Raw genomic sequence first — 15,597 nt, forward strand, 5'->3', positions numbered from 1 at the left:
GCCTATATCTCCAAGTTTGCAGATGACACAAAGCTGGGTGGGCATGTGTGCAGTGAGGAGGATGCTGAGAAAATCCAGTATGATTTGGACAGTTTGGGTGATTGGGCAGATGCATGGCAGATGCAGTTTAATGTGGATAAATGCGAGGTTATCCACTTTGGTGGCAAAAACAAGAAGGCAGATTATTATCTGAATGGCAATAGATTGGGAGAAGTGGAAGTGCAACGAGCTCTGGGTGTCCTTGTGCACCAGTCGCTGAAGGTAAGCATGCAGGTGCAGCAGGTGCTTAAAAATGCAAATGGTATGTTGGCCTTCATAGCGAGAGGATTTGAGTACAGGAACAAGGATGTCTTGCTGCAGTTGTAGAGGGCCTTGGTGAGACCACACCTTGAGTATTGTGTGCAGTTTTGGTCGCCTTATCTGAGGAAGGATGTTCTTGCCATGGAGGGAGTGCAGCGAAGATTCACCAGACTGATACCTGGGATGGCAGGAATGACGTAGGAGGAGAGATTGGGTCGATTGGGCTTATACTCGCTGGAGTTTAGAAGAATGAGAGGGGATCTCATTGAAACTTATAAAATTCTAACAGAACTAGACAGACTAGATGCAGGAAGGATGTTCCCGATGGCAGGGGAGTCCAGAACCAGGGGTCACAATCTAAGGATAAGGGGTAAGCCATTTAGGACAGAGATGAGGAGGAATTTCTTCACCCAGAGAGTGGTGAACCTGTGGAATTCTCTACCACAGAAGGCAGTTGAGGCCAATTCAGTAATTATATTCAAGAAGGAGGTAAATATATTTCTTAAGGCTAAAGGGATCAAAGGATATGGGGAGACGGCAGGGACAGGGTACTGAATTTGGATGATCAGCCATGATCTCATTGAATGGCAGAGCAGGCTCGAGGGGCCGAATGGCCTACTCCTGCTCCTATCTTCTATGTTGCTATGTTTCTATATGATAGAATTTTACATTGAGTTTGAAAGTGATTTAGTTAAATCCGAAACTAGGGTCTTAATTCTAAACAAAGCAAACTATGTAGGTATGAGGGGCGAGTTGGCTAAGATAGATTGGGAAACTACATTAAAAGGTATGATGGTAGACAAGCAATGGCTAGCATTTAAAGAATTAATACATAATTTACGACAAATATACATTCCTTTAAGGCACAAAAACCCCACAGGAAAAGTGGTCCAACCGTGGCTAAGGAGAGAATTAAAGACAGTATTAGATCAAAGGAAGAGGCTTATAACATTGCCAAAAAGAATAGTAAGCCTGAGGATTGGGAATATTTTAGAATTCAGCAAAGGAGGACCAAGAAATTGATAAAGAAAGGGAAAATAGAATATGAAAGTAAACTAGCAAGAGACATAAAAATAGACTGTAAAAGCTTCTATAGGTATGTAAAAAGGAAAAGATTAGCAAAAATAAGTGTGGGTCCCTTACAGGCTGAGACAGGAGAAAATATAATGGAGAATAAGGAAATGGCAAAGGAATTAAACAAATACTTTGTGTCTGTCTTCACGGAAAGAGACGCAAAAAAACTTCCTGGAAATAGTGGAGAACCAAGGCTCTAGCGAGAATGAGGAACTGAAAGAAATTAGTATTACAGTAGTAAAAAAATAGTTCTGGAGAAATTAATGGGACTGAAAGCCAATAAATCCCCTGGACCTGATGGCCTATATCCTAGGGTTTTGAAAGAGGTGGCTATAGAGATAGTGGATGCATTGGTTGTCATTTTTCCAAAATTCCATAGATTCTAGAATGATTCCCACCATTGGAAGATAACAAATGTAACCCCACTATTTAAAAAAGGAGGGAGAGAGAAAATGGGGAACTACAGACCAGTTAGTCTGACATCAGTAGTAGGGAAAATACTAGAATCTATTATTAGATTCTAGTGGTATAAGGGCACTTAGAAAATAATAATAGGAGTGGGCAGAGTCAACACGGATTTATGAAAGGGAAATCATGTTTGATGAATCTGTTAGAGTTTTTTGAGGTTGTAACTAGCAGAATAGATAAGGGGAAACCAGTGGATGTGGTATATTTGGATTTTCAGAAGGCATTCAATAAGGTGCCACACAAGAGGTTATTAAATAAAATTAGGGCTCATGGATTTGGAGGTAATATACTAGCATGGATTGAGGATTGGTTAATGGACAGAAAACAGAGAGTACGAATAAACGGGTCATTTTCGGGTTGACAGGCTGTAAATAGTGGGGTTCCACAAGGATCAGTGCTTGGGCCTCAGCCATTCACAATCTACATCAATGATTTGGATGAGGGGACCAAATGTAATATATCCAAGTTTGCTGATGATACAGGGCTGGGTGGGAATGTAAGTTGTGAGGAGGATGCAAGGAGGCTTCAAGGGGATATAGACAGGTTAAGTGAGTGAGCAAGAACATGGCAAATGGAATATAATGTGGAGAAATGTGAAGTTATCCACTTTGGTAGGAAAAATAGAAAAGCAGAGTATTTTTTAAATGGTGAGAGATTGGGAAATGTTGGTGTTCAGAGGGACCTGGGTGTCCTTGTACATGAATCACTGAAAGTTAACAGGCAGGTACAGCAAGCAATTAGGAAAGTAAATGGTATGTTGGCCTTTATTACAAGAGGATTTGAGTATAAGAGTAAAGACTGCAATTATATAAGACCCTGGTGAGACCACATCTGGAGTACTGTGTACAGTTTTGGTCTCCTTACCTAAGGAAGGGTATACTTGCCATAGAGGGAGTGCAATGAAGGTTCACCAGACTGGTTCCTGGGATGGGGGGATAGTCCTTTGAGGAGATTGAGTAGACTAGGCCTATATTCTCAAGAGTTTAGAAGAATGAGAGGTGATCTCATTGAAAAATACAACATTTTTACAGGGTTTGACAGGGAGGATGTTTCCATTGGCTGGGGAATCTAGAACCAGGGGGTCACAGTCCCAGAACAAGGGGTCAGCCATTTAGGACTGAGATGAGGAGAAATTTCTTCACTCAGAGGGTGGTGAATCTTTGGAAATTCTCTACCCCAGAGGGCTGTGGAGGCTCAGTCGTTGAGTGTATTCAAGACAGAGATCGACACATTTTTGGATATTAAGGGAATCAAGGAATATGGGGATAGTGCAGGAACGTGGAGTTGAGGTAGAAGATAAGCCATGATCTTATTGAATGGCGGAGCAGGCTCGAGGGGCCAACTGGCCGACTCCTGCTCCTATTTCTTATGTTCTTATGTTCTTATGACTGAACGGAGGCGTTCCACAAAGCGGTCAGCCAATCTGCGTTTGGTGTCCCCAATGCAGAGGAGACCGCATCGTGAGCAGCGAATACAATACGCTAAATTGAAAAAAGTACAAGTAAATCGCTGTTTCACCTGGAAGGAATATTAGGACAGGTGGTCAAGGAAGTAGGTTTTAAGGAGCGTCTTAAAAGAGGACAAGGAGGTAGAGAGGCAGAGAGGTTTAGGGAGGGAATTCCAGAGTTTGAGCCGAGGCAGCTGAAGACACGGCCGCCAATGGTGGAGCGATGATGGAGCGGGGATGCGGGGCAGAATTGGAGGAGCGCAGAGCTCTCGGAGGGTTGTTGGGATGGAGGAGGTTACAGAAATAAGGAGGGGGTGAGGCCATTGAGGGATTTGAACACCAGGATGAGAATTTTAAAATCGAGAGCCAATAAAAACTCCCGTGTTATCGAGAGCTTTGATACCGTCAAGGGCGGGGGGATGGTGGGAGGGTGGGGGGGAACCTGTTAATATTGAAATGTTGGGGTCCGATGATGTAATTTGGACAACGGCACTCCCCCGCACCCCAGGGCGTTGAAGGTAGAGTGTTTGCCGATTGAATGTCAAGGGGCAGTGGTTAGACTCTCTTTTGTTGGAGATAGTCATTGCCTGGCACATGTGCGGCGCGAATGTTGCCTGCCACTTACCAGCCCAAACCTGACTGTCGTCCAGGTCTGGCTGCATGCGGGCACGGACTGCTTCATTAGCTGAGGAGCTATGAATGGAACTGAACACAGTTTAATCAAAGTCCTTACGGGCATGCCACGTTCCCTAGATTCCAGAGCTGTTACACCCTGTTCTCCATAATTACTCTGTCCAACCCGCACTACACTGGTTTGTAACTTGAACTGTGTCTGATGAGACATCGATGGCTCAAATCTGAGGGCTGAGAGGCGACCTAATAGAGGCCTTAAAAATTATGAAGGGTTTCGATCAGGTAGATGTGGAGGAGATTGTTTCTACTTTCAGGGGAGACCAGAACGAGGACTGATAAATCCAATAGGGAATTCAGGAGAAACTTCTTTACCCAGAGAATGGTGAGAATGTGGAACTCGCTACCACAGGGAGTGATTGAAGCGAATAGTGTAGATGCATTTAAGGGGAAGCAAGATAAACATATGAGGGAGAAAGGAATAGAAGGATATGTTGATGGGGTGAGATGGTGGGAGGACATCGGCCAGGATCTGTGCTATAAATTCGGTGTAATTCCATGTAAACATCAGCGAACAGCTCCACCTCTGACCTTATGATGGAGGGAAGGTCATTGATGATGCAGCTGAGGTAAGTTAGGTCTCGGACACTGCATTTACTACTCTGACTGACCTTGTGTTTCTCTCTCTCACAGGGTTAGACATGGCTGCCCCCGTGGTTGTGGTGTCTCAGCCGCAAGTAACCACCACCGTCATCACCAACCAGCAAAATGGCTGGAGCACCGGAATGTGCGCCTGCTGCGATGACCTTGGAATCTGTACGTACCGAGTCTTCCCGCTCCCGCCCCCCCCCTCTCCGCCCACCCGCCCCCCCCCCCCGTCCCGGCCCCCACGCGGTTTATCCACCTCCTTTACTCCTGCCCCCTCTGAAAAGGTGCTGACTCGTGTCACAGGACATTCCCACGGACGCCTCGCCCGCGTGGCTGACCTCAGTTGGAGGCAGTGAGAGTCAGCTGGCTATTTGACTGCAGGGGCATCGCAGACTTTAAAGCGAGGCCCTGTCTGCCCTCTCAGGCAGATGTAAAATGATCCCACGGCTACAATGGCTGAGAAGAGCAGGGGGGAGTTCTCCCCGGTGTCCTGGGGCCAATATTTATCCCTCAATCAGCATCACTAAAAAAAAACGATGATCTGGTCAATAGCACCTTGCTGTTTGTGGGAGCTTGCTGTGCGCAGTTTGGCTGCCATGTTTCCTACATTACAACAGTGATTACACTTCAAAAAATACTTCATTGGCTGTAAAGCGCTTTGGGCCGTCCGGTGGCCGTGAAAGGCGCTATATAGAAATGCAAATCTTTCTTCCTTTCTTCCTTCCTTCCTTTCTTTCTTTCTTTCTTTCTTTCTTTCTTTCTTTCTTTCTTTCTTTCTTTCTTTCTTTCTTTCTTTCTTTCATTCTTTCTTTCTCCGCAAGCACACATGCATAGACATGCGCACAAGTATAAGAACTTAAGAACATAAGAAATAGGAGCAGGAGTAGGACATTTGGCCCCTCAAACCTGCTCCGCCATTCAATAAGATCCTGGCTGATCTTCGACCTCAACTCCACTTTCCCGCGATCCCCATATCCCTTGAGTCCCCTTAGAGTCCAAAAATCTATCGATCTCAGCCTTGAATATCCTCAAAGACTCCGCATTCACAGCTCTCTGGGATAGAGAATTCCAAAGATTCACCACCCTCTGAGTGAAGAAATTCCTCCTCATCTCTGTCTTAAATGGCCGACCCCTTATCCTGAGACTCTGCCCCTAGTTCCAGTTCTCATCTGGAAAATGATCAGGAGCCAGAGCCCTGTTTGATTCTCAGCCTTCCGGCCCCGTGGGAGACAAATCGCTCGATTTTGCCTCTTCCACTGCTCAGGTTGGGAACCAGCTCACTCACAGAGCAGGGACTCAGGCACTTCCCCATCATCCAGACACAGTGCCTTGCTGGGCAAAGCCAGTCAGAGAGTCACCGACTGCGCAGTGCAAACACGGGTAGGTCCATTAGTGTGACGAAGTTGGCAGCTTCTGCAGTGATAAAGGAACAAAGAAACTTCCTCCACGTTAAATACCGGTTACACAACTTTTTAAATGTATTTTCACAGTTAATCCGGGTGAGGAATATGACTACATCGGAAAGTAATACTTCCTTATGATAGTCACTCATTGTCCCATCAAACACTCCCAGGGCAGGTACAGCACGGGTTAGATACAGAGTAAAGCTCCCTCTACACTGTCCCATCAAACACTCCCAGGGCAGGTACAGCATGGGTTAGATACAGAGTAAAGCTCCCTCTACACTGCCCCATCAAACACTCCCAGGGCAGGTACAGCACGGGTTAGATACAGAGTAAAGCTCCCTCTACACTGTCCCATCAAACACTCCCAGGGCAGGTACAGCATGGGTTAGATACAGAGTAAAGCTCCCTCTACACTGTCCCATCAAACACTCCCAGGGCAGGTACAGCACGGGTTAGATACAGAGTAAAGCTCCCTCTACACTGTCCCATCAAACACTCCCCAGGGCAGGTACAGCACGGGTTAGATAGAGAGAAAAGCTCCCTCTACACTGTCCAATCAAACACTCCCCAGGGCAGGTACAGCACGGGTTAGATGCAGAGAAAAGCTCCCTCTACACTGTCCCATCAAACACTCCCAGGGCAGGTACAGCACGGGTTAGATACAGAGTAAAACTCCCTCGAAACTGCCCCATCAAACACTCCCAGGGCAGGTACAGCACGGGTTAGATACAGAGTAAAGCTCCCTCTACACTGTCCCATCAAACACTCCCAGGGCAGGTACAGCACGGGTTAGATACAGAGTAAAGCTGCCTCTACACTGTCCCATCAAACACTCCCAGGGCAGGTACAGCACGGGTTAGATACAGAGTAAAGCTCCCTCTACACTGTCCCATCAAACACTCCCAGGGCAGGTACAGCACGGGGTTAGATACAGAGGAAAACTCCCTCTACACTGTCCCATCAAACACTCCCAGGGCAGGTACAGCACGGGTTAGATAGAGAGTAAAGCTGCCTCTACACTGTCCCATCAAACACTGCCAGGTCAGGTACAGCACGGGTTAGATACAGAGTAAAACTCCCTCTACACTGTCCCATCAAACACTCCCAGGGCAGGTACAGCACTGGTTAGATACAGAGTAAAGCTCCCTCTACACTGTCCCATCAAACACTCCCAGGGCAGGTACAGCACTGGTTAGATGCAGAGTAAAGCTCCCTCTACACTGTCCCATCAAACACTCCCGGGGCAGGTGCAGCACGGGTTAGATACAGAGTAAAGTTCCCTCTACACTGTCCCATCAAACACTCGCAGGGCAGGTACAGCACGGGTTAGATACAGAGTAAAGCTCCCTCTACACTGTCCCATCAAACACTCCCAGGAGAGGTACAGCACGGGTTAGATACAGAGTAAAGCTCCCTCTACACGGCCCCAACAACACTCCCAGGGCAGGTACAGCACGGGTTAGATACAGAGTAAAGCTTCCTCTGCACTATCCCATCAAACACTCCCAGGGCAGGTACAGCACGGGTTAGATACAGAGTAAAGCTCCCTCTACACTATCCCATCAAACACTCCCAGGGCTGTTACAGCATGGGGCACATACAGAGTAAATCTCCCTCTACACTGTCCTATCAAACACTCCCAGGGCAGGTACAGCACGGGTTAGATACAGAGTAAAGCTCCTTCTACACTGTCCCATCAAACACTCCCAGGGCAGGTACAGCACGTGTTAGATACAGAATAAAGCTCCCTCTACACTGTCCTATCAAACACTCCCGGGCAGGTACAGCACGGGTTAGAGACAGAGTTAAGCTCCCTCTACAATATCCCATCAAACGCTCCCAGGGAAGGTACAGCACGGGTTAGATACAGAGTAAAGCTCCCTCTACACTGTCCCATCAAACACTCCCAGGGCTGTTACAGCATGGGGCACATACAGAGTAAAGCTCCCTCTACACTGTCCTGTCAAACACTCCCAGGGCAGGTACAGCACGGGTTAGATACAGAGTAAAGCTCCCTCTACACTGTCCCGTCAAACACTCCCAGGGCAAGTACAGCACGGGTTAGATGCAAAGTAAAGCTCCCTCTACACTGTCCCATCACACACTCCCAGGGCAGGTACAGCACAGGTTAGATACAGAGTAAAGCTCCCTCTACACTGTCCTATCAAACACTCCCAGGGCAGGTACAGCACGGGTTAGATACAGAGTAAAGCTCCCTCTACACTGTCCTATCAGACACTCCCAGGGCAGGTACAGCACGGGTTAGATACAGAGTAAAGCTCGCTCTACACTGTCCTATCAAACACTCCCAGTGCAGGTACAGCACAGGTTAGATACAGAGTAAAGCTCCCTCTACACTGTCCCATCAAACACTCTCAGGGCAGGTACAGCACGGTGTTAGATACAGAGTAAAGCTCCCTCTACACTGTCCCATCAAACACTCCCAGGGCAGGTACAGCACGGGTTAGATACAGAGTAACGCTCCCTCTACACTGTTCCATCAAACACTCCCAGGGCAGGTACAGCACGGGTTAGATACAGAGGAAAGCTCTCTCTACACTGTCCCATCAAACCTCCCAGGGCAGGTACAGCACGGGTTAGATACAGAGTAAAGCTCCCTCTACACTGTCCCATCAAACACTCCCAGGGCAGGTACAGCATGGGTTAGATACAGAGTAAAGCTCCCTCTACACTGTCCCATCAAACACTCCCAGAAGGTTAAGGGGAGATTCAATAGAGGTGTTCAAATTGATGAAAGGTTTTGATAGGTTAACTAGATTAAATAAGGAGAAACTTTCCACTGGCAGGTGGGTTGATAAGCACTGGATGAGTAGAAATTTCCTCCAATTTAATATCCGTAAGACCGAAGCCATTGTCTTCGGTTCATCCCACAAATTCTGTTCCCTTTCCACTGCTTCGATCTCTCTCCCTGGCAACTGTCAAAGGCTGACCAAGTCTGTTCGCAACCTCCTATCCATTCTATCACTAAAACCGCCTTTCCACCTTCGTAATATCGCCCGTCTTCACCCTTACCTCAACTCATCTACTCCCAAAACCCTCATCCATGCCTTTATCACCGCTAGACTGGACTATTCCGAGGCAATCCTGGCTGGCGTCCCTAGTTCTACCCTCCATAAACTTGAGGTCATCCCAAACTCTGCCGTCCGTGTCCTAACTTGCACCAAGTCCCGTTCACCCATCACCCCTGTGCTCGCTGACCTACTGTGGCTCCTCGATTTTAAAATTCTCATCCTTGTTTTCAAATTCCCCATTGGCCTCGCCCCTCCTTACCTCTGTAGCCTCCTCCAGCCCTATAATTCCCCCATGTCCTCTGCACTCTGCCTATTCTGGCCTTTTTAACTTCCCCGGTTTTAATCGCTCCACCATTGGCGGCCGTGCCTTCAGCTGCCTGGGCCCTGAGCTCTGGAATTCCCTCCCGAAACCTCTCCGCCTCATTCTCCTCAATTAAGACGCTCCTTAAAACTTACCTCTTTGACCAAGCTTTTGGTCATCTGCCCTAATATCTCCTTATATGGCACCGTGTCACATCTTGTTGATTTGATAACACTCCTGTGAAGCACCATGGGACCTTTTGTGATGTTAAATGCGCAATTTAAATATAAGTCGTTCTTGTTGTTGCATGTGTTTTTTACGCAGCGAGTTGTTGTGATCTGGAATGCGTTGCCTGAAAGGGCGGTGGAAGCAGATTCTAGGTTGATTCCTGAGTTGAGGGGGTTGACTTATGAAGAAAGGTTGAGCAGGTTGGGCCTATACTCATTGGAGTTTAGAAGAATGAGAGGTGATCTTATCGAAACATATAAGATACTGAGGGGGCTCGACAGGGTAGATGCAGAGAGGATGTTTCCCCTTATGGGGAAATCTAGAACGAGGGGGCATAGTCTCAGAATAAAGGGTCACCCATTTAAGACGGAGATGAGGAGGAATTTCTTCTCTCAGAGGATCGTGAATCTTGGGAATTCTTTACCCCAGAGAGCTGTGGGGGCGGAGTCATTGAATATATTCAAGGCGGGGATTGACAGATTTTGATCAACAGGGGAGTCAAGGGTTATGGGGAGAAACACATAGAAACATAGAAACATAGAAGATAGGAGCAGGAGTAGGCCATTCGGCCCCTCGAGCCTGCTCCGCCATTCAATGCGATCATGGCTGATCATCCAAATTCAGTACCCTGTCCCTGCCTTCTCCCCATACCCCTTGATCCCTTTAGCCTCAAGAAATATATCCAATTCTTTCTTGAATATATTTAATGAATTGGCCTCCACTACCTTCTGTGGCAGATAATTCCACAGGTTCACCACTCTCTGGGTGAAGAAATTCCTCCTCATTTCAGTCCTAAATGGCTTACCCCTTATCCTTAGACTATGACCCCTGGTTCTGGACTCCCCGACCATCGGGAACATCCTTCCTGCATCTAGTCTGTCCAGACCTGACAGAATTTTATAGGTTTCGATGAGATTCCCTCTCAATCTTCTAAACTCCAGTGAGTATAAGCCCAATCGACACAATCTCTCCTCATACGTCATTCCTGCCATCCCAGGTATCAGCCTGGTGAATCTTCGCTGCACTCCCTCCATGGCAAGAACGTCCTTCCTCAGGTAAGGTGACCAAAACTGCACACAATACTCAAGGTGCGGTCTCACCAAGGCCCTGTACAACTGTAGCAAGACATCCTTGTTCCTGTGCTCGAACCCTCTTGCTACGAAGGCCAACATACCATTTGCCTTCTTAACCGCCTGCTGCACCTGCATGCTTACCTTCAGCGACTGGTGCACAATAACACCCAGGTCTCTTTGCACTTCCCCTTCTCCCAATCTATTGCCATTCAAATAATAATCTGCCTTCCTGTTCTTGCCACCAAAGTGGATAACCTCACATTTATCCACATTATAGTGCATTTGCATGTTTCTGCCCAATCACCCAACCTGTCCAAATCGTACTGGAGTTTCACGACATCCTCCTCACAGCTTACCCTCCCACCCAGCTTTGTGTCATCTGCAAATTTGGAGATATTACATCCAATTCCCTCGTCCAGATCATTAATATATATTGTGAATAGCTGGGGTCCAAGGACCGATCCCTGCGGTACCCCACTAGTCACTGCCTGCCACTCGGAAAATGACCCGTTTATTCCAACTCTTTGCTTTCTGTCCGCCAACCAGTTCTCTATCCAAGTCAATACCTTGCCCCCAACCCCATGTGCCTTAATTTTGCACGCTAATCTCTTATATGGGACCTTATCGGAAGCCTTCTGAAAGAACAAATACACCACATCCACTGGTTCTCCTTTATCTATTTTACCTGTTACATCCTCAAAAAATTCCAGTAGATTAGTCAAGCATGATTTACCTTTTGTAAATCCATGTTGACTTTGTCCGATCCTGTCACTGCTTTCCAAGTGCTCTGCTATTACATCTTTTATAATGGACTCTAGCATTTTCCCCACTACCAATGTCAGGCTTACCGGTCTATAATTCCCCGCTTTTCCTCTACCACCTTTTTTGAATAGTGGGGTAACATTAGCTACCCTCCAATCCATGGGTACCGTTCCAGAGTTTACGAGTTCTGGAAGATGACCAGCAATGCATCTACTATCTCTAGGGCCACCTCCTTAAGTACCCTGGGATGCAGACCATCAGGCCCTGGGGATTTATCGGCCTTCAGTCCCATCAATTTTCCTAACACCATTTCCCTACAAATACTGATTTCTTTCAGTTCCTCCCTTTCATCAGACCCTATGTTCCCCGGCATCTCTGGGAGGTTATTTCTGTCCTCCTTTGTGAAGACAGAACCAAAGTATGTATTTAGTTGGTCTGCCATTTCCTTGTTTCCCATTATAAATTCCCCTGATTCTGACTGTAAGGGACCTACGCTTGACTTCACCAATCTTTTTCTCTTCACATATCTATAAAAGCTTTTAGTCAGTTTTTATGTTGGCTGCAAACTTACTCTCATATTCTATTTTCCCTTTCTTATTTAATCCCTTTGTCCTCTTTGGTGACTCCTAAACTGCTCCCAATCCTCAGGATTATTGCTTTTTCTAGCCAATTTATATGTCCTCTCCTTGGATCTTATGCTATCCCTAATTTCCCTTGTTAGCCACGGTTGAGTCACCTTTTTTGTTTTATTTTTATGCCAAACTGGGATGAACAAATTCTGTAGCTCATCCATTCGGTCTTTGAATGTTTGCCATTGCCTATCCACCGTCAACCCTTTGAGTGACATTCCCCAATCAATCCTACCCAACTCGCTCCTCAGACCATCGTAGTTTCCTTTATTTAAATTGAGGACCCTTGTCTCTGAGTCAATTACTTCATTCTCCATCTTAATGAAGAATTCGATCATATTATGATCGCTCCGACCCAAGGGGCCTCGTACAACAAGATTGCTAATTAATCCTTTCTGGTTACATAATACCCAGTCTAAGATGGCCTGATCTCTGGTTGGTTCCTCGACATATTGGTCCAGGAAACCATCCCGTAAACACTCCAGGAATTCCTCCTCCACAGTATTGTTACTAATTTGGTTGGCCCAATCTATATGTAGATTAAAGTCACCCATGATGACTGCTGTGCCCTTATTGCACACTTCTTTAATTTCCCTTTTAATGCCATCCCCAACCTCTGCCTTACTGTTTGGAGGTCTATATACCACTCCCACTAATGTTTTTTTCCCCTTAGTATTTCTCAATTCTACCCATACAGATTCCACATCATCAGAGCTAATATCCTTCATTACAATTGTATTAATCCCTTCTTTAACCAGTAATGCTACCCCACCTCCCTTTCCTTTTTGCCTATCTTTCCTGAATATTAAATACCCCTGGATGTTGAGTTCCCAGTCTTGGCCATCCTTGAGCCACGTTTCCGTAATCCCAACCAAATCATATTCGTTTACCTCTATTTGCACAGCCAATTCATCCACCTTATTACAAATGCTCCTCGCATTAAGACACAAAGCCTTCAGGCTTGTTTTTTTAACGCTCTTAGACCTATTCGAATTATTATTTACTGTGGCCACGTTTGATTTAAACCGTTGATTTCTCTGACTGCCACTTTTGTTTTTCTCCTTCCTATCTTTTGCTTTTATCCCTGTTTTCCTTTCCTCTGTCTCCCTGCTCAGGTTCCCAACCCCCTGCCAGTTTAGTTTAAACACCCCCGAACAGTGCTAGCAAACCTCCCCGCAAGGATATTTGTCCCGCTCTGGTTCAGGTGCAACCCGTCTGACTTGTACAAGTCCCACCTTCCCCAGAAGCAGGCCCAGTGATCCAGGAAACTAAAGCCCTCCCTCCTGCACCAACTCTTTAGCCACGCATTCATCTGCTCTAGCCTCCTATTCCTATACTCACTAGCACGTGGCACCGGGAGTAATCCAGAGATTGCAACCTTTGAGGCCCTACTCTTTAATCTGCTACCGAGCTCCCTAAATTCTTGCTGCAGGACCTCATCCCTCTTCCTACCTATGTCGTTGGTCCCAATGTGAACCACGACCTCTGCCTGTTCACCCTCCCCCTTCAGAATGCCCTGCAGCCGTTCAGTGACATCCTTGACCATGGCACCAGGGAGGCAACAAACCATCCCGGAGTCACGTCTACGGCCACAGAAACGACTATCTGTTCCCCTTACGATAGAATCCCCTACCACTATTGCTCTCCCACTCTTTTTCCTCCCTTCCTGAGCAGCAGAAGCACCCCTGGTGCCAGGAAGTTGGCTGCTGCTGCCTTCCCCTGGTGAGTCATCCCCCTCAACAGTATCCAAATTGGTATACCTGTTCTAAAGGGGGATGGCCACAGGGGTCCCCTGCACTACCTGCCTGCTTCTATTGCTCTGCCTGGTGGTCACCCATTTCCCTTCTGCCTGTGCAGCCCTAACCTACGGCGTGACCAACTCATCAAACATGTAATTCACGACCCTCTCAGCATCATGAATGCTCCACAACCCATCCATCCGCAACTCCAGCGCCTCAATACGGCCCGTTAGTAGCTGCAGCTGGATGCATTTCTGGCACACGTGGTCGTCAGGGACACTGGCAGCGTCCCTGAATTCCCACATAGAGCAAGAGGAGCATAACACGGGGCTGGGCTCTCCTGGCATGACTTACCCCATTAATTAATTTAAATTAATTCAATACCAGCAGTTAAAGATATACTCTAGGGCGCTCATTTACCAACTGTCCCCACTACACCACAGAGACCCAAGAAAATATAAACCGCAGAATTTAAGCTTGTAATGAAAAGGAGAAAGAAATACTCACCAACCAATCACTTACCTGCTTCCTGGTGATGTCACACTTGGATTACTTTTTGCCTCTCCCCGGAACCTGGATTGGTAAGCCGCCTCTGGTGCTCCCTCGCAGGTCCGCCGACTCTCCGCTCTCTCGGAGCTCTGGGCCTCGCTGCTCACCGCCTCTGGTGCTCTTTATGTGCTGCCTCTGGTGCTCCCTCGCAGGTCCGCCGACTCTCCGCTCTCTCGGAGCTCTGGGCCTTGCTGCTCACCGCCTCTGGTGCTCTTTATGTGCTGCCTCTGGTGCTCCCTCGCAGGTCCGCCGACTCTCCGCTCTCTCGGGGCTCTGGGCCTCGCTGCTCGCCACCTCTGGTGCTCTTTATGTGCCGCCTCTGGTGCTCCCTCGCAGGTCCGCCGACTCCCCGCTCTCTCGGAGCTCTGGGCCTTGCTGCTCGCCGCCTCTGGTGCTCTTTATGTGCTGCCTCTGGTGCTCCTGCGCAGGTCCGCCGACTCTCCGCTCTCTCAGGGCTCTGGGCAGGAAAGTGGAGTTGAGGCCAAGATCAGATCAGACAAGATCTCATTAAATGGCGGAGCAGACGCGAGGGGCCGAATGACCTGCTCCTACTCCGATTTCTTATGTTCTCATTCAATGGTAACTTTCAAAAGGGAATCGGGTAAATACTTTACGGGAACAATCTGCTGGGCGACGGGGAAAGAGCAAGGGGGGGGAGTGGAGCTAATTGGAGAGCTCTTTCTAAGAGCCGGCACAGACACGATGGGCCGAACGGCCTCCTTCTGTGCAGTGTGATTCTATGACTAGCTCACTGGAATAACCTCCGGGGCCCTGAGGGTTAATTGCTTCAGCACCTGTACATCGGGCGTGTTTGTGTACACCGCCCGAGCTATTTTTAACTGTTTTTTTTTAAGCTGGGCAGCTGTGAGAGGCTATTGTTTCAATCAGATGCCTTCAGGCAAACTCCCGCTGCGAGTTCTTCCTGGAACCTATGGTAAATATTTTATGCGGGCCACTAAAATAACCCACTCTACTGTTAGCTGGCACTGGATTCATGAGGCAGTCATATGTCGCTGAGCCGGGGCAATTTTTTTAGCTAACCCACCCGTCGGAAATCTGACCAGATCGACGATGGTTTTTGAGGTTTTTGTGGAGAGGAATATCGGGTGGGGAGTTAGGCCGGCGTTTCCCCGCCCTCCCGCGCGATCCTGTGGGTATCCTGCCCGCTGAAGTGAGCTAAAATCCCGAGCATCTGTCTGAGGTTGAACCAGGCTGTTGGCAGCCTTGGTGTCATATTCGACCCTGAACTGAGCTTCCGACCGCATATCCGCGGCATAACAAAGACCGCCTACTTCCACCTCCGTAACATCG

General features: G+C 47.7%; 1 protein-coding gene across 1 annotated transcript in view; it reads left to right on the forward strand.

Moving 5' to 3' along the window:
- LOC147090660 (cornifelin homolog) overlaps window positions 1–15,597 on the forward strand; it is a 50,772-nt gene that overhangs the window by 21,343 nt on the left and 13,832 nt on the right. The window contains exon 2 of the mRNA XM_085977434.1: window positions 4,613–4,735. Within this exon, the coding sequence (XP_085833560.1) occupies window positions 4,621–4,735 (115 nt within the window). The 5' untranslated portion in view covers window positions 4,613–4,620. The remainder of the gene's footprint in view (window positions 1–4,612; window positions 4,736–15,597) is intronic.

This window comes from Somniosus microcephalus, unplaced genomic scaffold (genome assembly GCF_052327205.1).
Source record: "Somniosus microcephalus isolate GS21.2 unplaced genomic scaffold, FLI_Smic_1.0 unresolved_chr4, whole genome shotgun sequence".
NCBI lineage: Eukaryota > Metazoa > Chordata > Chondrichthyes > Squaliformes > Somniosidae > Somniosus > Somniosus microcephalus.